This window comes from Empidonax traillii, unplaced genomic scaffold, assembly GCF_003031625.1.
Source record: "Empidonax traillii isolate 1590-97213 ecotype Southwest subspecies unplaced genomic scaffold, ASM303162v1 scaffold513:size879593, whole genome shotgun sequence".
In the NCBI taxonomy this organism is placed as follows: Eukaryota; Metazoa; Chordata; class Aves; order Passeriformes; family Tyrannidae; genus Empidonax; species Empidonax traillii.
In genome coordinates, this window is record NW_020955706.1 from 796,478 (window position 1) to 820,755 (window position 24,278).

The following is a 24,278-nucleotide window of genomic DNA, read 5'->3' on the forward strand; positions in this document are numbered from 1 at the left end:
TATTCTGAAATAAAAAGTTTAAAACAAAAAGTTTAAAACATATTAAGTATTAACAAATATCTTTTCATAGTAAGACATACCTGTTATTTTTGTTCCCTCCTTGGTCTCAGAAGGCACTCCAACACCATACTCATTTTCTCCAGAGACCCGGAAGTAGTAAATGCCGCCTTCTTGCAAACCAGTCACTTTGTAGGACAGGCGATGACAATTGTTTGTCACAGTGACCCATGCTTTTTTGCTAGCTTCTCGTTTTTCAATAACATAGTTCTTTACAGGTGCTCCACCATCATTTTCAGGAACATCCCAGGATAACACAGCAGATTCTTTAGTTATGTCTTTTGTTGCAATATTAGATGGTGGGCCAGGAGTATCAAGAACTTTGACAATTAAAGTCAATGTAGCAGTGTTCAGGATGTTTTGCAGTGTTAACGTGTATTTTCCAGAATCATTCCTTGTTGCTTTTTCAATAGTGAGAGATGTACAATTATCTGAAGTGTCAATGCTTGCTCGTACACGGAGATCAGTGTCTGCTTTGTTCCATGTTACATTTGGGACTGGTTTGCCTCTGAAAGGAACAGTCATTGTGAATGATCCACCAGCCTTTACAATTAAAGTCTTCCGCATTTCACTGTCAATATCAAAAGCAGGTTCTTCCTCTCTTTCTTTTGCCAGCTGAGGCTCTGAAACATCACTTGGTTCACTGACACCCATTTTGTTAATGGATTTCACTCTAAAAACATACTCAGAGCCTGATACTAATCCACTTACAGTATATTCTGTGCCTCTTAAATTCTGAATAGCTGTTGTCCAGTCAGTTTCATCAGTTTTCTTGTATTCAACAGTGTATCCTGTTACTGGGGCACCTCCATCAAACAGTGGCTTTGTCCAACCAATTGTGATATTTGACCTTGTAGAATCCATAATCTTAGGTTTAGATGGGGGTGATGGCAAGAAGATTGGATCTTCTGCTTTAATCAATGGTGTGGTTTCACTTGGGAGACTGAGGCCAGCAGCGTTTTCTGCATAAACCCGGAATTCATATTCACATCCTTCACGGAGACCAGATGATTTCACTCTTAAATCATAAACTGGCTTTTTGTTTACACGAATCCATCTTAGGCTGGTTTTCTCACGCCTTTCAATTACATAGCCAGAGATCTCACTGCCTCCATCAGACTCAGGTCTTGCCCAGCACAGAGTTATCGAATCTTTGCTCACACTAGTAATCTCTAAAGATGTAGGTGGACTTGGAACTGTAAATGGGTCTAGGGCTTTGACAGCAACACTTTCTAGAGGCTCACCAACACCATATTTGTTTACTCCCATCACTCTGAAAATATACTCATTACCCTTCAGTAATTTTGTCACTTTACAGGATGTTGTTCTAAGCTCTCCTTCACAAAGTGTCCATGCAATTCTGCTGGTCTCACGTTTTTCCACAATATAATAATCAATATCTGCACCACCATTTTCTTGAGGGGGTCCCCATGATAAATGGCACTTTTCAGCAGTAAGGCCTTTTATTTCTAATGGGCCTGCAGGTGGGCCAGGTCTATCAAGTACTTTGCAATTAATTGCCAAAGATTTTGTTCCTGCAACATTTTGTAATGTTAGTACATACTGTCCTGAATCACTTCGGATACAGTCCTTAATGGTTATTGCAGTTGTAAAATCTGTTGAGACTATTTCAACTCTAGCTTTTCCTTCAAGTTCCTTGCCATCCTTTGTCCATGAAACCACTGGTATTGGCCGACCTGCAATATCAGCATTGACTTTAAACACTTCTCCAGCTTTCACAACTACAACATCCCTGAATTTGGCATCCATCATAATTCTTGGAGCCTCTACATCATCTTTTACTGTCACAGGTCCAGTTGATTCAGATGGCTGACTGAAGAGTCCAGCAGCATTCTTTGCAATCACACGGAATTCATATCGCTGGTCTTCTGTAAGTCCACCTACATCAAAGTATGTTTCTTGCACATTAGTAAAATTACATTTTAGCCAGCGACCATCTGGTATCTCTCTGCGTTCAATAATATATCCTGTTACTTTAGCTCCACCATCATATTCTGGTTTAGTCCACTTCAGTGAGACAGATGTTCTTGTAATATTAGTAACTTCTGGTTGACCGGGAGGATCACATGGATCTCTTGCAGCAACTGGTTCGCATGATTTACTGCATTTGCCTATTCCAGCAATGTTTTCTGCATACACACGATATTCATACATCAGTCCTTCATCAAGACCTGTAACTTTCATTTGTGTATCAGTTATAAGGCTCTTGTTGACTTTTGTCCAAAGAATGCTGCTTCTTTCCTTACGCTCCAAGTGATATCCTAGTACTACGCTACCTCCGTCATTAACTGGTACCTGCCAAGTTACAATCATGAAAGCTTTAGTTGCATGTACCACATGAGGAGTACCAGGTGGACCCGGAGGCTTAAATGGATACTCTGCTACCACAGAAGGAGAATTAGTGTAAGTGCTTTTCCCGTAGCGGTTTTCTGCACAAATACGGAACTGATATTCAGATCCAGTGACGAGTCGAGATACTTTAATTGATGTTCTTGCAACTGCTGCAGATACCACCTCCCATGTTGTTGTGGTAGTGTCTCTCTTCTCCACAATGTAATTGCTAATATGGCACCCACCATCATATTCTGGAGGTTTCCAAGACAGTGTGACACTATCAGCACTAACTTCATCAATATGAACATCAGTTGGTGGCCCTGGTCTGTCAAGAACAACTACAGTTAAAGAAGTTGTTGTTGATCCAGCAGTATTTGAAAGATGTAATTCATAATGTCCCAAATCTTCATTTGAAGCTTCCTTGATGGACAGCGAAGTTGAAGTCTTTGATGTCTGAACATTTACCCTGGTTGTCTGTTTTAAGGGATTCCCATCCTTCTTCCAGCTAACAGTTGGAAGAGGTCGCCCTCTGAATGGAACATCAATCTTAAGATCATCTCCAGCTTTCACAGTGAATGTGTTGAAAAGGAGCTCAACAGATGGCTGGATTTCAATATCTTTTGCAATGACCGGGACACCAAGTTCTCTTGGATCACTTTTCCCTTTTTCATTAACAGCAATCACTCTGAAACTGTACTCTTCTCCCATAGTTAATCCTGTTATTGTTGCTTCTAATGTTTTCACCTGTGTGCATGCACTCCATTTTACACTTCCTTTAGTTTGCATTTCTACTACATAACCAGTAATTTTACTGCCACCATCGCTCTCTGGTTTCTCCCATTTAATGGAAACAGAGTTGCGAGTCACATCAACAAGAATGACCTTTGCAGGTGGAGAAGGTGGTTCAGACACCTTAATTGGGTCAGCTGTTTCTGCTGGTAAGCCAACCCCATATTCATTTACAGCTAGAACACGGAAGTAATAACTACATCCTTCCTGTAGCTGAGTAATCTTGTAGGAATTCTTAGTGCAGTTGTTTGTAACTGTGGCATATGCCTTTCTTGTGGATTCTCGCTTTTCAACTACATAGTTGGTAATTTTAGCTCCGCCATCAATAAGTGGTGGTTCCCAGGCTAAAGCTACAAAATCTTTTTTCACTTCTCTGATTGTCAAGTTTATAGGTGCACTAGGTGTATCAAGCACTCTGACATTAACAAAAGCTGATTTTTTGCCACTGTTGTTCTCTAATGTAAGATTGTATCTACCACTATCAAATCTATTAACATTGTCAATGACCAGCATTGTATAGGAACTGGTAACTTCAATCTGAGCTCGCTCACTAATTGTTCCTTCTGCTTTCTCCCATTTAACTTCAGGTTCTGGTCTACCTTTGATGGTGACAAACAAGCGTAATGTACCACTAGCCCGTACAGTGACTACTTTTCTGAGATCTGCATCAAGTTCAATTTCAGGAGGTTCAACCTTGTCCTCTGCTAAGACTGCACCAGGTATAGTAGCAGGTTCTCCTACTCCTTCTGAGTTGATGGCACAGATGCGGAAGTTATACTCCTGGTTCTCTTTTAGTTTGGTCACGGTGAACTGTTTTGCTTGTAGACCTGTTGGTGGGGTGCAGGTAGTCCATTCATCAGCGGCAGCTTCTTTTACTTCTACTACATATCCCTTAACAGGAGCACCACCATCATAAATAGGTTTACTCCACGCAAGGGAAACTGATGACCTGGAAGTATCTGTAACCTTTGGATTGGTGGGTGGACCTGGTGGATATAATACATCACAAGCACGGTAGAAAATGGATGGTTCACTGGGTTCCCCTACCCCCGCAGCATTTTCAGCGGAAACTCTAAATTCATAGAAATGTCCATCAGTAAGACCTGTTACTCTGAATCGCAAGTCTGTCAGCCTTTTCTTATTGCATTTGGTCCACCGGATACCATCTTTGTCTCGTTTTTCAAGTATGTAACCTTCAATCTCAGCTCCTCCATTGTCTTCTGGGCGACCCCATGTCACCACCATAGAATCTTTTGTGATTGCTGAAACTTCAGGTGTTGAAGGAGGACCAGGGGGTTTGTATGGATTACGAGCCACAATTGGTTCAGATTCCAAGGGCTCTCCAATTCCGTATTTATTCACTGCCATTACACGGAAAATGTACTCATTGCCAGGAAGGAGTCTTGTTACTTTGAGGTTAAGAGCCTGCACATCTGTTGCTACTTGTGTCCATGAAAGTCTGCTTGTCTCTCTCTTCTCAACGATATAATGTGAAATACTAGAACCACCATCATGTAATGGTGGAGCCCATGACAAGTAGCATTTTTCTGCAGTGACACCTGTAACCTTCAAAGGTCCTTCTGGAGGTCCTGGTCTATCGAGTACTTTTACAGTGATTGGTATAGATTTGGTGCCACCAACATTTTTGAGGTTGAGAGTATAGTGACCTCCATCTACTCTTATACAGTCTTTGACAGTGAGAGTTGTTTTCTGAATGGTAGATTTAATTTCCATTCTTGCAGTTGCTTCTTCAAGGTCTTTACCATCTTTTGACCATGAAATGTCAGGAATAGGTTTGCCATGGATATCAGCTTCAAGAACAAAGGTTTCTCCAGCACGAACAACAATGACATCTCTGTATTTGGGATCTAGTGAAGCCCCTGGTGCTTCAATTTCATCTCTGGCAGTAATGGGCCCTGTACTTTCAGATGGTTCACTCAAGCAACCTGCTGCATTTCTGGCAATTACTCTAAACTCATATTGTTGGTTTTCAACAAGACCACTTACTGTAAATTCTGTTTCCAACACATTTGTAAAGCTGGCTTTCATCCAGCGACCATCTGGTAGTTCTTTCTTTTCTACAATATAACCAGTTATTTTGCTTCCGCCATCATATTCTGGTTTTTTCCATTGCAGTGTAATATTACTTCTTGTAACAACAATGGCCTCTGGGCGGCCAGGTGGGTCACAAGGATCTCGGGCAACGTACAGTTCTGATACTTTGCTGACTTTGCCAATGCCAACAATGTTTTCAGCAGAAACTCGGAACTCATATTCAAGACCTTCTTCAAGGCCGTCTGTTTTATATTTGGTGTCGGTAATGAGTGACTTGTTCTGTTTTGTCCAAAGAATGCTGTTCTTATCTTTACGCTCAAGATGGTAGCCAAGAACTTTGCTTCCTCCATCATTAACTGGTTCGTGCCACTGTACAATCATATGATCTTTGGAAGCTGCTGTTACAAATGGGGTTCCAGGTGGTCCAGGCACCTTGTAGGGGTATTGCACAACAACTGGTTTAGAAGCCAAAGGAGAGCTCTTTCCATATCTGTTTTCAGCAGTAATCCTGAACTGGTATTCAGTACCTGTTTTAAGCTTTGTTGCTTTGATAGTTGTTCTTGCAACAGTTGCTGACACAATGCTCCAGGTGGTAGTGCTTGTGTCACGCTTTTCTACTATATAGTTGCTTATCTGACAGCCACCGGTATAATCAGGTGGATCCCATGATAAAACAACAAAGTCTGCACTAACTTCGTCAAATCGGACAGGTCCTCGTGGTGGGCCAGGCTTTTCCAGTACAATTATGGTCAGGTGCTCTGTTGCTGTACCTGCTGCATTTGTTGCTGTTACTGTATATTTACCAAAGTCTTCCTTGTTGCTTTCTTTAATATGTAAGATAGTTGATGTTGTCGTATCCTGAATATTTAATCTGGTTGTCTGTTTCAGTGGCTGCTCATCTTTTGTCCAAGTAATAGTAGGTTTGGGTCTACCTATAAATGGTACTTCTACCTTTAGATCTTCTCCAGCTTGCACGCTGTATGTATTAAACATCAGTTTGAAACTTGGCTCAATTGTCAAGTCTTTAGCTATCACAGGAATTCCAAGTGCTCTAGGATCACTTTTCCCTTTTTCATTGTAGGCAATCACACGGAATTGATATTCCTGTCCTGGACTCAAGCCAGACACCACTGCATTGCACGTTTTGGACTCACTAACAACACTCCATTTTTCTGTTCCTTTAGGCAGCATTTCAACAATGTATCCCAAAATTCTGCTACCTCCATCATGTTCAGGTTTTTCCCATGTAAGTGATGCACTTCTCTGAGTCACATCAGTGAGTAATACTTTCCCAGGAGGCAGAGGTGGCTCTGAGGCTTTGACAGCATCCCTGGTTTCAACTGGAACACCAATTCCAAATTCATTTTCAGCCATAACTCTGAAGTAATAAATTGCTCCTTCTGTAAGATTTTCAACTTTAAAACTTGTCTTGCCACACTTAGCACTTACATTTGCAAAAGCCTTCCTGGTTGACTCACGCTTGTCTATTACATAGTTCTTTACCTTTGCACCACCATCAATAATGGGAGGTTCCCAAGATAATACAGCAGAATCCTTCTTTATATCCTTTACCACTAAATTTTGTGGTGGTCCTGGTGTGTCCAAGACTTTAACTGTAACAAATGCAGATTTAGAACCACTGCTGTTCTCCAACTTAAGAATATATTTTCCAGCATCATTTCTATCACAATTGTCAATTGAAAGTTGTGTGAAGTTTATGCCTTTTTCAATCTGAACTTTTTCTGTGAATTCACCTTCTTCTCGGGACCACGTGATGTCTGGTGTTGGTCGTCCCCTGAATGGTATGTGAATCCTAGCAGACCCACCAGCTCTAACCACTATCCCCTTCCTTAGCTCTGAATCAATATCAAGTTCTGGAGCTTCAAGTTTGTCTTCTGGTTTAACAGTGCCAGGAACTGATGCAGCCTCTCCTACACCAATCTTGTTGAGAGCACACACTCGTAATTTGTATTCTTGATGTTCAGTAAGCTTTTTGATTTCAAATCGAGTAGCACGTATACCTGTTTGTGGTGTAGCAAGCGACCATTCATCTTCATCTGCCTTACAGATTTCTACAAGGTATCCCTGGATTTCACAACCACCATCATAAATAGGTTTACTCCAACCAAGTGTAACTGAACTTTTGGTGGTATCCACAACATGGGTATTTGTAGGAGGGCCAGGCTTGAACATAGGGTCACAAGCTTTAAAGTAAGGAGAAACTTGGCTGGGTTCACCTACTCCAGCAGCATTTTCAGCAGAAACTCTAAATTCATATTCATGATCCTCTGATAATCCTGTAACTCTTAATCGCAAATCTGTAATTCGGCGTTTATTGCATTTTATCCACCTGATGCCTGCTCGGTCTCTTTTTTCTACAATGTAACCAACGATTTCACTACCACCATCACTCTCTGGCCGGGTCCAGCAGACAGTCATAGAATCCTTTGTGATGTTGGTAATTTCCAAGGCCTTTGGTGGTCCAGGAACCACAAACGGATTTTTCATCATCACTGGCACAGATTCTAATGGCTCACCAACTCCATATTTGTTAACTGCCATAATACGGAAGACATACTCATTTCCTTCCAAGAGTTTTGTTACTTTCAGCATTGTAGGTAAAACCTCTGAAGCAACCACAGTCCATGCCAAGCGACTAGTTTCTCTCTTCTCTACAATATAATGAGAAATATCACTGCCACCATCATGAAGAGGAGGAGACCATGCCAATGCACATTTTTCAGCTGTGACTCCTGTCACTTGGACTGGGCCCTCTGGAGGTCCTGGCCTGTCCAGGACTTTTACGTTTACCGTTACTGTCTTTGTTCCAGCAACGTTAGAGGCTTCTAAAATGTACTGTCCACCATCAACTCTAATAGCATCTTTTACAACTATTAATGCACTGAAATCTGTGTTCTTAATCTCACATCTAGAAGTTTCCTCAAGCTCTTTATCTCCTTTGTACCACTTAATGGTTGGTAGTGGCTTTCCGTGAACATCAGCATCAAGTCTGAATGTTTCACCAGCATTTACAACAATTGTGTCTTTGTACTTCGGATCCATTGAAATTCGTGGAAGTTCAACTTCATCCCTTGCTGTTATTGGACCTGTACTGTCAGAAGGTTTGCTTATTGCACCTGCAGCATTCTTTGCAATTACTCTAAATTCATATCTTTGGTCTTCAGTAAGCCCTGTTACAGTGAACTGAGTTTCAATGATATTTGTGAAGCTGGCTTTCATCCAGCGACCATCTGGTAAGTCACGTTTCTCTACAATATAACCAGTAATCTTACTTCCACCATCATATTCTGGTTTGGTCCATTGTAGAGTAATAGAGCTTCTTTTTATTATTATAGCCTCTGGGCGACCTGGAGGATCACATGGATCCCGAGCTACGTAGCACTCAGAAACTTTACTTGTTCTGCCTACACCAACAATATTTTCCGCAGAAACTCGAAACTCATATTCAATTCCTTCTTCGAGGTTATTTGTCTTAAAACTTGTGTCCTGAATAATAGTCTTGTTAACTTTAGTCCATAAAATGCTGTTTTTCTCCTTTCTCTCAAGATGGTAGCCCAACACTCTACTGCCACCATCATTTACTGGTTCATGCCACTGTACAACCATGGAGTCTTTTGTAACTGTGGTCACAAATGGTGTGCCAGGAGGTCCTGGTTCCTTGTAGGGGTACTGTGCTACAACTGGTGCAGATTCCAATGCAAAACTCTGCCCATACCTGTTCTCAGCAAATATTCTGAACTGGTATTCTGAACCAGTTTTCAGTTTAGTCACCTTCAGTGTAGTTCTTGCAACAGTAGCTGAAACTGTTTCCCATACAGTGGTTGTTGTATCTCTCTTGTGAACAATATAGTTGGTGATTTGGCAGCCTCCTGTGTATGCTGGGGGATTCCATGATAGAGTAATACTTTCTGCACTTATTTCATCAAACTTCACAGGCCCTACTGGAGGGTCAGGTTTGTCTAGAGTTATAACGTCAATAGAGGCAGACTTTTGCCCAACAACATTAGCCACGGTGATTTCATAAGTACCACTGTCCTCTTTGCTAGTTTCCTTAAGATTCAGTATAGTGAGATCAGTTGAATCACTTACGTTGACTCTTGTTGTCTGCCTTAATGGCTGGCCATCTTTTACCCATGTAACAGTTGGTTTAGGTCGACCTGCAATTGGTATTTCTACTTTCAGATCTTGTCCCACTTGAACACTGTAACTGTGAAAAGCAGGTCTTACATCAGGTTCAATCACTAAGTCTTTGGCAACTATTGGAACTGCAAGTGCTCTAGGATCGCTCTTACCCTTTTCATTTACAGCCATTACTCTGAAAAGATATTCTTCCCCTTGAGTTAGGTTAGTAATAACTGCTTCAAGTGTTTTTACACGAGCACACTCTGACCACTTCTCACTACCCTTTGCTTGCATTTCAACAATGTATTGTATGATTTTGCTACCACCATCATGTTCAGGTTTTGCCCAGCTTAGTGAGACACTGTTTCTTGTGACATCATCCACTGTTATTTTCCCAGGAGGCTGTGGAACTTCAGCAACTTTAATTGGGTCACTGGTTTCTGCAGGGAGGCCAATTCCATATTCATTCTCAGCAGAAATTCTAAAGAAGTAATAGCAGCCCTCCTGAAGTTGATCTACTTTCCATGAAGTCTTGTGGCAGTTTGTTACAACAGCTGCATATGCCTTTCTTGTTGCTTCACGTTTTTCAATAATGAAATTCTTTATTTTCGCTCCACCGTCCAAGAGAGGAGGCTCCCATGAAAGCGAAACAGAGTCTTTAGTGATCTCTCTGATCTTTAAATTAATGGGTGCACTCGGGGTATCCAGTACTCTTACACTGACAAAGGCAGACTTTGTTCCACTGCTGTTTTCCAAGGTCAGAGTATACTTTCCAGTATCAAATCTGTTAACATTGTCTAGAACAAGGGAAGTAAAGCTGCTAGTGGTATCAATAATAGCTGCTTCTCTGATGTCACCATCTACTTTACCCCATTTTACTTCAGGTGTTGGACGACCTCTGATGGGAACAAACAGTCTTAAAGAACCTCCTGCCCTCACATTTACAATCTTCCGTAATTCCATGTCAAGGTCAAGGTCTGGTGCCTCCATCTTTTCTTCTACAATAACAGAACCAGGAACGTCTGCATGCTCTCCAACTCCTGCTTTATTAACTGCACATATGCGGAATTTGTATTCATGTTTTTCCACTAATTTTTCTACTTCCATGTGGGTATTCTTAATTCCAGTTGGAGGGGTACAAATTGCCCATTCACCATCGCTTACATCACATTTTTCCACAATGTATCCCTGAATTTCAGAGCCACCATCATAGATAGGTTTACCCCATGAAAGGAAAACGGAAGATCTTGTAACATCCACAACTTTAGGATTATTGGGTGGACCTGGCTTGTAAATAGGATCACATGCTTTGTAGTAAGTGGAAGGTGGGCTTGGTTCACTAAGACCAGCAGCATTTTCAGCTGAAACTCTGTACTCATAATCATGATTTTCTATAAGACCAGTCACTCTGTATCGTAGTTCACTGATCAGGCGTTTGTTACATCTTGTCCAGCGAACACCTTCCTTATCTCGTTTTTCAAGAACATAACCTAGGATTTCACTGCCACCATCAGAGGCTGGCCTTTCCCATACAACTATCATAGAATCCTTGGTAACGGCTGTGACTTCTGGTGCCTTTGGTGGAAGTGGTACTGAAAATGGGTTCTTTGCGAGTACTGGTTCAGATTCAAGAGGTTCACCAACACCGTATTTATTTACTGCCATGATGCGGAAAACATACTCATTTCCTTCTAAAAGTTTGGTAACTTTGCAATTTAGGGTTTGCACATTTGAGTCAACAACGGTCCACACCAAGCGACTGGTTTCCCTTTTTTCTACAACGTAGTGTGAAATATCACTACCACCATCTTGCAGTGGTGGTTTCCATGACAGTGTGCATTTTTCAGCGGTAACACCGGTAATCTCAACAGGTCCTTCTGGTGGTCCAGGTCTATCAAGAACTTTGACGTTAACAGGAACCTTCTTTTCACCTGCAACGTTCTTTGCCAGTAGGACATACTGACCACTGTCAACTCTAGTGGCTTCCTTCACACTAAGGCTTGTTGCAAAATCGGTACTTTTTATTTCCATGCGAGCAGTGCTTGTCAGCTCACGATCGCCTTTTAACCACTGAATGGAAGGTATTGGTTTACCATGAACATCAGCATCAAGCTTGAATGACTCACCAGCGTTCACTACAATAGTGTCTTTGTATTTTGGATCCATACTTATATGGGGTGGTTCTACTTCATCTCTTGCTGTAATTGCCCCTGAGCTCTCAGATGGTTCACTGAAAACACCTGCAGCATTTCGTGCTATAACACGGAACTCATATCTCTGATTTTCGACTAAACCAGTTACTTCAAACTGAGTATCAATTACATTTGTAAAGCTTGCTTTCATCCAACGGCCATCAGGTAATTCCTTCTTTTCAACAACATAGCCTGTGATCTTACTTCCACCATCATATATAGGTTTCTTCCACTGAAGTGTTACTGAGCTTCTTGTGACAATTACAGGTTCTGGACGACCTGGAGGGTCACATGGATCACGTGCAGTATAGCATTCAGATCCTCTACTTGCCTTTCCAATTCCCACTATGTTTTCTGCATAGACTCTAAACTCATATTCAAGACCTTCCTCAAGACCAGTTGTCTTAAATTTGGTATCTGGAATAGGTGTTTTATTCAGTTTAGCCCACAGAATGCTGTTTCTTTCTTTGCGCTCCAAATGATACCCAATGATCCTGCTACCGCCATCATTGACTGGTTCATTCCATTGTACCACCATGCTGTCTTTTGAGGTATTTGTTACAAAAGGTGTTCCAGGTGGACCGGGAACTTTAAATGGGTATTGGGCTATGATTGACTCTGAAGTGAGATATGTACTCTTCCCATATCTGTTTTCAGCTGCGATTCTGAACTGATATTCACAGCCAGTCTTTAAACGACATGCTTTTATAGTTGTTCTTGCAACAGTAGCTGACACAATGTGCCAAGTTGTGGTAGAAGTGTCTCTTCTCTCTACAATATAATTATTGATAGAGCTACCACCATCATATTTGGGTGGTTCCCAGGAAATGGTAATACTATCTGCTGTTACTTCATCTACTTTTACTGGTCCAGTTGGAGGTCCTGGTTTGTCAAGGACAACAATATTTAAGGTCTCAGTTGCTTCACCGGCAGAGTTTGTAAGTTTAACTAAATATGCCCCCACATCTTCTCTGCATGCTTCTTTTATTGTTAACACTGTGTTGTTTTCTGAACTTTCTGCATTTACTCTTGTAGTCTGCTTCAATGCCACATTGTCTTTATGCCAAAGCACTGCTGGTTTGGGTCGACCAACAAAAGGAACATCAACCTTTAAGTCCTCTCCTGCTAGAACACTGAAAGTGGTAAATAGTAGTTTGAAAGCTGGTGGAATGACAAGATCTTTTGCAACAACTGGTATACCCAGCTGGCGAGGATCACTGATACCTTTCTCATTCTGAGCTGAAACACGGAAGGTGTATTCTTCACCTTGGATCAGTCCTGTGATGGTGGCTTCAGTAACTTTTACTGTAGCACAGGTTGACCACTTCTCACTGCCTTTGCTTTGCATTTCTACAATGTAGCCCAGAATTCTGCTTCCACCATCATGTTCAGGTTTTTCCCAAGATAAGGATACGCTATTTCTTGTCACATCCAACAAAGTTATTTTCCCTGGTGGAAGTGGTCTTTCTGATACTTTTACGGATTCTGAAGTTTCAACTGGAAGGCCTATTCCATATTCATTTTCAGCTAAGACTCTGAAGTAGTAGTTGCAGCCTTCTTGCAGTGAATCAACTTTCCAGCTGGTCTTGTGGCAATTGGCATTAACAGTTGAATAAGCTTTTCTTGTTGATTCACGCTTTTCAACAATGTAATTTTTTATTTTAGAGCCACCATCTATGAGAGGAGGTTCCCATGTGAGTGTAACTGAAGATTTTGTAACTTCTTTTATTTTCAAATCTTGAGGTGCCCCTGGAGTATCAAGAACTCTGACATTCACAAATGCTGACTTACTACCTGAGCTGTTTTCAACTGTCAGTATGTATTTGCCACTATCAAATCTATTCACATTTTCAATGATAAGTAAAGTGTAAGAGCTTGTTGATTCAATGCTAGCTCTATCCAAAGATTCCCCATGTTCTCTTGTCCATTTTACTTCAGGTGCTGGTCTTCCTTTAATTGGGACAAAGAGCCTTAGAGTACAGCAGGCTCTAATAGTGACAACTTTACGTAGTTCTGCATCAAGTTCAATCTCTGGAGGTAGCATTCTTTCTTCAGCTTTTGGAGTCCCAGGAACAAGAGCAGGTTCTCCAAGACCTTCAGAGTTCATAGCATATATCCTTATTTTATACTCTTGATTTTCTTTCAGATCAGTGATGGTAAAAGAAGTGGCCTTTAGACCTATTGGTGGAGTTACAATCTTCCACTCATCTTCTTCAGGTAGTGCAATCTCAACCATGTAACCTGTGATCTCTGAACCACCATCATATATTGGTTTGTTCCATGCTATTGTAATTGAGGACTTGCTGCTATCCAAAACACGAGGATTACCTGGGGGACCAGGCTTAAATACAGTATCACAGGCTTTATAGAATGGACTGGTTGGACTTGGCTCACTGACTCCAGCAGCATTTTCAGCCATGACTCTGTATTCATATTCATGGCCTTCTGTCAGTCCAGACACTTTATAACGTAAGTCAGTAACAACCCTTTTGTTGCATTTCACCCACCGTAGACCAGCCCTGTCTCGGCGTTCCACAATATAGTTAGTTATTGGGCTCCCACCATCAGAATCAGGATGGCCCCAACAGACAACCATGGAGTCTTTTGTAATTGCTGTAACCTCAGGTGTTTTAGGTGGATCAGGTGGCACATATGGATTTACTGCAAGAACAGGTTCTGATTCCAGAGGCTCACCAACTCCATACTTGTTAACAGCCATAACTCGGAACACATACTCATTGCCCTTCAGCAGCTTAGTAACCTTCAGTTTAGTCACTGGAACTTCTGTGGCTACAGCTGTCCATGCCAATCTACTGGTTTCTCGTTTTTCAACCACATAATGGTCAATCTTTGCTCCTCCATCATCCAGTGGGGGTAGCCATGACACCACACATTTTTCTGCAGTGACTTCAGACACAGCCAAAGGCCCTTCTGGGGGACCAGGTCTATCAAGAACTTTAACATTGAAGATATGCTTGGCAAAGCCACCAGGATTTGTTGCAGTAAGTGTATAAGCACCACCGTCTCTTCTTGAGGAATCTTTATTGATAAGTACAGTAGAGAAATCTGCTATTTTTATTTCTAATTTTGCTGTGTCTTCAAGTTCTTTTTCTCCCTTTGTCCATGTCATAGTTGGTGGAGGGCGACCTGAAACATCAGCCTCAAGTCTGAAAAGTTCACCTGCTTTCAGCACTAAGGTGTCTTTGTACTTAGCATCCACTTTTATCCTTGGGGCTTCAATGTCATCTCTACAAGTGATTGCATCTGATGGCTCAGAGGGCTGACTAACAGCTCCACCGGCGTTCCTAGCAATCACACGGAATTCATAGGCAGCGTCTTCTGTCAAACCACTTACAGTGAATTCAGTCTCCAGTATGTTGCTGAAATTAGCCTTCAGCCAACGGCCATTAGGAAGGTCTCTTTTTTCAACAGTGTAGCCAGTTATCTTAAAACCTCCATTATATTCTGGTTTAGTCCACTTCAGTGTAACTGCATGTCTTGTAATGTTCAGAGGTATTGGCTTACCAGGAGGATCTATTGGGTCCAGAGCAAACACAGGCTCAGATGGCTTGCTTGGCTTACTCTTCCCAGCCAGATTTTCTGCTATTACACGGAATTCATATGCAATGCCATCGGTGAGTCCAGATGATTTAAAGATATTGCCTGATACCAGCATTTTGCTTACAGTCTGCCAAAGAATGCTGTTTCTCTCTTTTCTTTCAACATGATATCCCAGTATAGGACTTCCACCATCAGTAACTGGCTCATTCCAGCTAATGGTCATCGTTTCTTTGGTGACTGCTATCACCTGAGGAGTGCCAGGAGGCCCAGGTACCTTAAATGGGTAGTTGGCAACTACAGACCCTGAAGTAATGGCTGGACCAATTCCATATCTGTTTTGGGCTCTAACACGGAACTGATACTCAACTCCAGTAGTAAGACGAATGGCTTTAAATGTAGTACGTATCACTGTAGTTGCCAATTCAGTCCACGTGGTACTGTCAGTTTGACGCATTTCTATAACATAGTTACTTATTGGTACACCACCATCATCCAAAGGAGGCTCCCATGAGAATGTTAGGGAATCAGATGAAATTTCATCAAATTTGATTGGTCCAGTAGGAGGCCCGGGTATGTCATGAACCTGAACTGTGATTACTTCACTAACTTCTCCAACAATATTTTTAGCTGACAGAGGGTATTGGCCACTATCACTTCGAATACATTCATTGATGGTTAGTATGGTTGCAGTTGCAGTATTTTCATAATTTACCCTTTGTGTTTGCTTAAGTATCTGGTCTTCTTTCTTCCAAGTCACTGCAGGCCTTGGACGACCAAGTACAGGGATTTCTATCTTGATATTGTCACCAGCTTTGGCAATGACTGTTTTCTGATAGATAGCACGGAGGTCAAACTCAGGGAGCATAGTTTGCTCCTTGATAATAACTGGCCTGCTTTCTCTTGGGGCACTTCTTCCAGCACTGTTAACTGCCATAACCTGGAAAGTATACTCTTCATTTTCAGTTAAATTCTTTACTACACAGTCCAGTGTTTTTACAGTGGTGATGTGTGCCCACTGGTTGGTTCCTTTTCTCTGTGCTTCAATTACATATCCAGTGATCTTGCTGCCACCATCATGTTCTGGTTTTGGCCAAGCTAAGCTAACTGAGTTCCGTGTTACATCCATAATATTAAGGCTCTCAGGTGGGGATGGTGCCTCAGAAGCTCTTACTGGTTCTGCAGTTTCAGCTGGTTCACCAATACCGTACTCATTTTCAGCCAGTACTCTGAAATAGTATTCACTACCCTCAGCCAAATTAGGAACCCTGAAGGAACACTTCTGGCAGTTGGTTGTGACTGTTGAATACGCCTTCCGAGTTGATTCACGTTTCTCAACAATATAGTTTGTTATACGGGAACCTCCATCTACCAGAGGCATATCCCACTGGAGGGTGATGCTGTCTTTGGTTATTTCTCTAGGCTTAAGGTTTATGGGTGGACCTGGTGTATCCAAAACTTTTACATTTACAAAGCCAGTCTTCTTACCAGCAGCATTTTCAAGAGTCATTACGTATTTTCCTGCATCATATCTGGTGCACTCTGTGACAATCAACAGTGTAAAGGAGTCGGTATTTTCAATACTGGCACGTCCTTTGAGTGAAACATCATCTTTTGTCCATGTAACTTCTGGAGTTGGACGCCCTTTAATTGGTACAAAAATCCGAATAGTTAATCCAGCTCTAACAACAAGTGTTCTTCTTAGCTCAGCATCTAATTCAAAGTCAGGAATCTCTTCTCGGTCTTTGATTTCCACACTTGGAATTATTACTGGTTCACCAACACCTGCAGCATTCATGGCAGAGATTCTGAAATTGTATTTGGCTCCTGTTTGCAGATGAGCTACAACAAACTGAGTGATTCTTAGAGCAGTCCCTATATTGTCTTTTACCCATTCTTCTTCTCCTTCCTTTTGATGCTCCACTATATAGCCAGTGATCTCAAGACCACCATCATAGTGAGGCTTGCCCCAGGCTAAAGATGCACTTGTCTTTGTAGTATCAGTCACCCTTGGATTTGAAGGTGGACCTGGTGGGTCTGAAAAGCAAGGAAAAGATAAAACATTACATCACAGAGGAGGCCATTCTTATGCCCTCTGAATGTGCTCCCCACCTATCCCACCCACCCCCAAATAAGAAAAGGCATGTTACTAACATGCAACATCTTTGCATAGGACTGAGTTTGAAGTGTCGCTTGGTGGTCCAACTCCTGCTCTGTTTTCTGCACTGACACGGAATTCATATTCATTTCCTTCCTGAAGACCAGTTACTTTGCATCTAAGATCTGAAACTGGTTTCTTTGTTGCTCTAACCCATCTTAAACCTTTCTTTTCTCTCCGCTCCACATGGTAACCTGTGATTTCACTTCCACCATCATCAACTGGCCTTTTCCAGGTAACTGTGACAGTATTTTTAGTCACATTTGTTACTTCTGGTTTACCAGGAGGGCCTGGAGGACCTGTTAAGGAAGAAAAATTACAGTTAAAAAACCAAAAATTAAGTCTTTAGAGATTAATAAAAACTCACTTGAACCTTTCAGCTTGTTCTACTTACCAAATCTATCCACCATTTTAACTGGTTCTGATTGTACTGGTTCACCCTTGCCATATTGATTTACTGCTGAGACACGGAAAACATATTCATTTCCTTGAATGAGCTTGCTAACAACATGCCTACAGGTTTCAATATTTTCAGCAACCAATGTCCAGAGCAGTCGACTAGTTTCTCTCTTTTCAAGAACATATGATTTGACTGGTGATCCACCGTCTTCTGCAGGAGGTGACCATGTAAGAGTTGCTTTTTCTGCTGAAACATTGCTGATCTCAATAGGCCCTGGAGGTCCTGGTATATCTAAAACTTTCACTTGTACACTCTCCTGCTTAGTGCCAAAAGGATTGGTTGCAGTGATTGTGTATTCTCCAGAATCTTTTCTGGCTGCATATTTGACAGTTAGAGTAGAAGAAGTTGGTTTGGTTTCAATGTGCACAAGCTCTGAAGGTCTAAAATCTTTTCCAGCTTTTGACCATGCTGAAGTTGGAGGTGGTTTGCCACGGATACTAATAGCAGACAGTGTAATGGTGTCTCCTGCTTTTACTGTTAAACCTTCTTTCAAAGGAGGATCCAGAACAATGCTTGGTGCCTCTGTCAAAAAAAAAAACAGACCAAAAAAATCCTGATTGTTACAACAAGAACACAGGGGGGTAAAAAAGGAGATTTGGTATTAATTATTCAAATAAAATTCTACCTATTCAATACCATCTACATACCATACTCATCCTTGCATATTATGGTTCCTGTGGATTCAGATGGAGGACTGATAGCTCCAGCTGTGTTCTTTGCTCTAATTCTGAACTCATATTTGGAGCCTTCAATAAGGTCAGTTACTGTAAATGCACAGTCTGGAACATTCACGTGATTAGCTTTTGTCCAAGTCTTTTTGGGTAAATCACGCTTTTCAACAATGTAGCCAGTTAATTTATGTCCACCATCATATTTTGGTTCTGTCCAAATGAGTGTTACTGAGTTCCTGGTTACATTGATAACTTCAGGTTTCCCAGGGGGATCTAGAAGAAAAAATAATAAATAGCGGTCAAACAAAAGTTATTTAAAATCTCAGGATTTTCCTTTTTATTCTCCCGATGACTTACCAATAGGATCAAGTGCCACAACTGGTTCAGATGGAAGACTTGGTTTACCTACTCCAGCCATATTGATTGCCATTACTCTGAATTCATATTCCAGACCTTCAGTTAACCCTGTCACTCTGAAATCTTTCATTCTTATTGGTGTTGTATTTGCTCTCTTCCACAGAAGACTATTTCTTTCTTTAACTTCAATGTGATAACCTAGAGGATAAATGATAAGATGAAAATATGGGCAAGGTTTCTAGAAATCTTAATTTCTCATGGCATTGTGAAACATCATATTTCCTGTATTGCATGATGCATAGGCATTGTGCAAGCAAATGTCTTAAAAAAATCTGACCAAACTATTGTTTCTCAGGTAGTATTTGCCCAGTGTTTAATTTTTAAATCTTGCTGAAAAAACGGGAAGCAAACCAGTTAAATCAATCAATTGATCAATCAATCACTCAATTTAAAGCATAAACACCTGATAGTTTTATCTTACCCTTTGCCAGAGAGAAAGAACTGTTAAGAACTGAAATACTAGGGATGTTTTTGGGGATGTACCTGTGATTGGTGATCCTCCAGTTCTTCTGGGATCAGTCCAAGTTAAAGCTACAGATTCATGCCGAACAGCAACAATGGTGGGGGGTGGAGGAGCATCTGGCACATCTATACAGTATTGAAAAAAGGCAGTAGCATTAAAAATTATTATCACCCCTTTAACATTTTTTCCCCATTTCATAAATTATAATGGATACTTACCAAATGGATGTTTTGCAATGACAGGGTCAGATTTAAGGCCTTCACCTACTCCATATTTATTTTCAGCCCTGATCCTGAATGTATATTCATTTCCTTCATGAAGTCTTGTAACTCTAAAAGTTGTTTTCTGGACTGCAGAGGCACAAGTCACCCACTTGTTATTTACATTATCTCTCTTCTCTAGAACATAGTTAGTGATTTCTGAACCACCATCATCTTTTGGAGGGCCCCACTTTAAGGTTATGGCATCAGCTGTGACTTCTTCAAATTTCACTGGACCTGTTGGTATGCCAGGTTTGCCAACAACTTTCACAAAAATAGTGCCTTCCTTACTGCCAACAACATTCTTCAGAGTTATTGTGTATTTTCCAGCATCAGCTTTCTGGCAGTCATGTACTACGAGAGTGGTGTTAACTGCTGTAGATTCAAATGCAACTCTTCCACTCTCAGTAAGTGCTTGGTCTTCATCCTTCTTCCAAGTTACAGTTGGGACAGGCTTGCCTTTCATAGGGATTTTAAGACGGAAATTGCTACCTTCTTTAGCTATATAGCACAAATCAGGTAGATCTCTTAAGTCAAGTTCAGGTGCCACTGTAAAAAATAAAGGAAACCAGTTATTCAACAGTGCATAAACTTTGTGGTAAAATTAAGATGTGATTTAAAGGTATCTGATTTGTATGTATGCATAGCAATGACAGTATGTATAAAATAAATATAATTTGGGTAAGTGAAGTATTGATATAATGATCTTGACTCTCACCAACATCATCTCTTGCTACAATTGTGAGCTCTGATGGAGTTCCATATCCAGCATCATTTTGGGCTCTCACTCTGAAAGTGTATTCCTGTCCTTCTTTTAGGTCTCTCATTGAAAAATGGAGGTTCTTTCCCCGCATGACTTCTTGCCATTTATCTTCACCAATCAGGACCTCAACAATATATGCAATAATACGGCTTCCACCATCACTGATAGGTTTTTTCCATACCAAATTGCATGATGATTTTGTTACAGCTGAAGCTTTTAGATCCACAACTGGCCCAGGTGTTTCTAGAAGGAAGAGAATCATACTAAGTGTCCAGTCAAGCTAAAAATAAACATTATTTAAACAAAAAAAAAAAGAATAAAAAAATAGATGAAGTGGATCCATTTTTCCTACCAGAAGCTTTAACAGCATCACGAGTTTCACAGGGATCACCAATACCATATTCATTTTCAGCAAAAACTCTGAAGAAGTAAGATTTGCCTTCTTCTAAGTTAGTTATCCTGTAGCTTGTCTTTGGACATTCTGTTGTTACTGTGGACCATGATTTTCTTTCTGCATCACGCTTTTCAACAACATAATTTTTGATTGGACTGCCCCCATCTATTAGAGGAGGTTCCCATGTAATGTAGGCAGAATCCTTGGATGCTTCCTTTACAATCAGGTTAACTGGAGGGCCCGGAGTATCTGCATAAACACAAGACCACCGTGTTTGATATAGTAATAAAAGTTTAAAAAATCAGTTAAAAAGTCAACAAGTATATTATAATGGGGAAAACCCTGAGACTTACCAAGTACTTTCACAACAATGGTGTACTCCTTTTTGCCACAGCTGTTCTCTAGACTTAGGACATATTTTCCAGCATCATATTTATTTACATTTTCACAACGCAGGAAGGTATCAAAATCAGTTGACTTGATATCTAATCCTTGTCTATCTCTTAGGTTGGCACCCACTTTAGACCATGTAATTTTTGGAGGTGGACGTCCTCTTACGGGCACATAAAGTCTCATTGTGACTCCAGCACGCAACACAAGGACTTTCCTTAGTTCTGCATCAAGTTCTCCTTCAGGTGGAACTGTGTGTTTAACAAAAGAATATGTAATTAAAGCATCATCTTTAAGGCTATCACCAAAGTTCCTGTTACAGAAAGTCCCTCTTTACTGGCATTTCACTAGATTAACCATCTTCTCATGCCTGTGATGATGTTAGTAAGCGTCCTGACTCCTGTTTGAAGGTAATTTGCAAACTTGGCATTTTTTGCACTGATTTCCCTTTTTTTTTTTTTTCCTGCCTTTTCCACCATTTATGTTAGAAAGTCTCCTAGTTTTTTTAGAACTCAAAGGAGTTCCAAAGCCTCCTAGACTCTACTGCTTTTCTTGAGCAAGACAGTTCTGTGAAGCAATGCTTTGGTACAACAGCAAAATGCATACAAAAGCCAACATGGCTTTTACAGAGTAAATGACATACAATCAAATGCCGTGTCACACAGCTGCTTAGAATGTAATCTTGGCTTCCAATTATTTAGAAGACATGAATATGACAAAGTTTTAAGAATAGAAAAGAAAGCTGAAAAGTTTAATTTTAAGATTAGGGAAAGAAAGGTATCTTGATGAACTCAAATAGGAGACAGAAGGCTATAAAGCATACAAATAAAAAACCCAGACACTAGCCAAATTCTACTCTGTTCCTAAGTGCCCTGTTCTCTTCCAAATTAGCTGCTTTTAGCCCACATTTTCTGAGTAATAACATTCCAAATTAATCTCTGCCTGTGACCTGTGACAAACTCTATCTTTGGAAATCATCCCATGAATTAAAGTCAACTAGGTAATTGGTTTTCAGTGAACATACTTAAAATGTCTTTGGCAGTATGTTTATCAGGAACATCACTTGGGTCGCTGTATCCAATCTTATTGACAGCATAAACGCGGAACTGGTACTCTGTATCTTCCATCAGTCCTGTTACCACAAATTGCGTAGCCTGTAAATTCTTTGGTACATTGCATCTGACCCAGTTGTCTGTGTCAGCTCTTTTTGATTCCACCAGATAACCAATTATAGGGCTTCCTCCATCATATGCTGGTTTGCTCCATGACAGGCTTATTGAATTACGAGTAGTATCAACAACTTTCGGGAAAGCAGGTGGGCCAGGAGGATCTGAGAATTAAAATAGCGTAGTTATTGTACCAAATGCTGTATGATGGTATTTGGAAATAATAATGGAAAATATCTGAGATTTTAAGCTTACATTGAGGATCACGAGCATACACTGCTTTAGATGGTGCGCTAGGCTTGCCAGGTCCAGCTTTATTCAATGCTATCACCCGGTACTCATATTCTGTTCCTTCTTGGAGTCCGGTAGCTTTAACAGTTCTTTCAATGACAGGCTTTCTGTTCACTTTTGTCCAGTTAAGAGCCTTAGTTTCACGCTTCTCGAGGATATAACCAGTTATTGGGGATCCACCATCATCAGCTGGTGGCTTCCAGCTAACAGTCATAAAGTCTTTCGTTACATTGCTAATTACTGGTGGATCACAAGGTCCGGGTACATCTGTGGAGATTTATTTGAAAATTATATTCACATTCAGAACTGCACACAAAAAGCCAGTGACTTTTGAAACTATCCTACAAAGCACTTACCATAGGGATTCTTAGCAACTGCTGGTTCAGTCAAGATAGGGTCTCCAACACCGTATTTGTTTTCAGCACATATGCGGAACTGGTACTCATGTCCTTCTATTAGTTTCTCCACTGTGCAGCTAGTAATGGGTACATTGGCACTGACCTGGGCCCAGTTCGGCCTGCTTGTTTCACGCTTGTCTACAATGTAGTTGGTAATTTCTGAACCTCCATCTTCCAGAGGAGGCTCCCAAGAAAGCATTGCACGATCTGCATACATATGTTTGATTTTGACGGAGGCTGGTGGACCAGGCTTATCTAGAACAATTAACATCACGTTATTACAGCTCTATCTCTTGCTATATAACTTAATCATAAAAGTATTTGCTAATAGACAGTCTTTAGCTTACCAAGTACTTTAAGCCTAATGGTTGCTGACTTTGATCCACTTGCATTTTCAGCCGTAATAGTGTAGTCTCCTGTTTGCTTCCTGTTAACACTGAACAACTCAACTGTAGCAAGATTTCTCTTAGTAGTTATCTTAACACCTTCAGATGGCTTTAAAACTTCTCCTTCTTTCTTCCAGGTGATTGTTGGCATCGGCTTGCCATATACATTTGCCTCCAGGCGCACATTAGATCCAGCTTTTACTGTAAGCTGTGATTGCATAGACAGATCCAACTCTATTCTGGGAGGAACTGAAAGGAAACAGTCCAAGGGTTAATCAGTATAGTAAGAGATAAACATCTCATTCTTGATATGAGATTTACTTCAACATGCACAGACTCTTATCAGAGTTATCAAATGCTTTTACATTCCTTACCATTTTCTGGATGAATGGTCACTGGATCAGAAGGTTCTGAAGGTGGGCTGATGTTAACTGCTGTCTTGGCAATTGCTCTAAATTGATACTGAGCATTTTCTTCCAAACCAGTAGCAGTGTACTCTTCTAGGGGTATTTGATGTGGAGTTGTATTGCACCGAACCCACTTATCACCAGGTAATTTGCAAGCTTCCACAAAGTAGCCAATTAGTTTGCTACCACCATCATGCTTTGGTCTTGTCCATACCAGTGATGCAGTACTCTTAGTGACATCAATAACTTCAGGTTTTCCAGGGGGATCTAAAGCAAAAGAAAACATTTTGTAGTCTGTTTTTTTTTTCCAAAAGAGAGCTAAAATATTAAAAAATGGCTTTAATAATGCTGGATCCTATTTACTGCATACCCACACACAGTGCACTCATGGTAAAGCCATAGTAAGCATAAAAAAAAAAAAAAGGGCAAACCGAAGATCACAAGGAGTGGCAGACATATTGCAAATTATCAGAAAAACAGTAGTTTGTAGTGGTACGTTTGGCTT

The 24,278-nt window shown here is 40.8% G+C and overlaps 1 protein-coding gene across 1 annotated transcript in view; it reads right to left on the reverse strand.

Moving 5' to 3' along the window:
• Positions 1-24,278, reverse strand: part of TTN (titin) — a 106,816-nt gene that overhangs the window by 28,534 nt on the left and 54,004 nt on the right. Inside the window, exons 91-105 of the mRNA XM_027896710.1 lie at positions 23,741-24,040; positions 23,328-23,615; positions 22,939-23,235; positions 22,547-22,849; positions 22,150-22,455; positions 21,089-21,376; positions 20,694-20,984; positions 20,297-20,584; positions 19,537-20,127; positions 19,339-19,443; positions 18,796-18,993; positions 18,415-18,711; positions 17,702-18,289; positions 17,304-17,606; positions 81-17,186 (exon numbers count right to left, since the gene is read on the reverse strand). Of these exons, the coding sequence (XP_027752511.1) occupies positions 81-17,186; positions 17,304-17,606; positions 17,702-18,289; positions 18,415-18,711; positions 18,796-18,993; positions 19,339-19,443; positions 19,537-20,127; positions 20,297-20,584; positions 20,694-20,984; positions 21,089-21,376; positions 22,150-22,455; positions 22,547-22,849; positions 22,939-23,235; positions 23,328-23,615; positions 23,741-24,040 (21,549 nt within the window). The remainder of the gene's footprint in view (positions 1-80; positions 17,187-17,303; positions 17,607-17,701; positions 18,290-18,414; positions 18,712-18,795; positions 18,994-19,338; positions 19,444-19,536; positions 20,128-20,296; positions 20,585-20,693; positions 20,985-21,088; positions 21,377-22,149; positions 22,456-22,546; positions 22,850-22,938; positions 23,236-23,327; positions 23,616-23,740; positions 24,041-24,278) is intronic.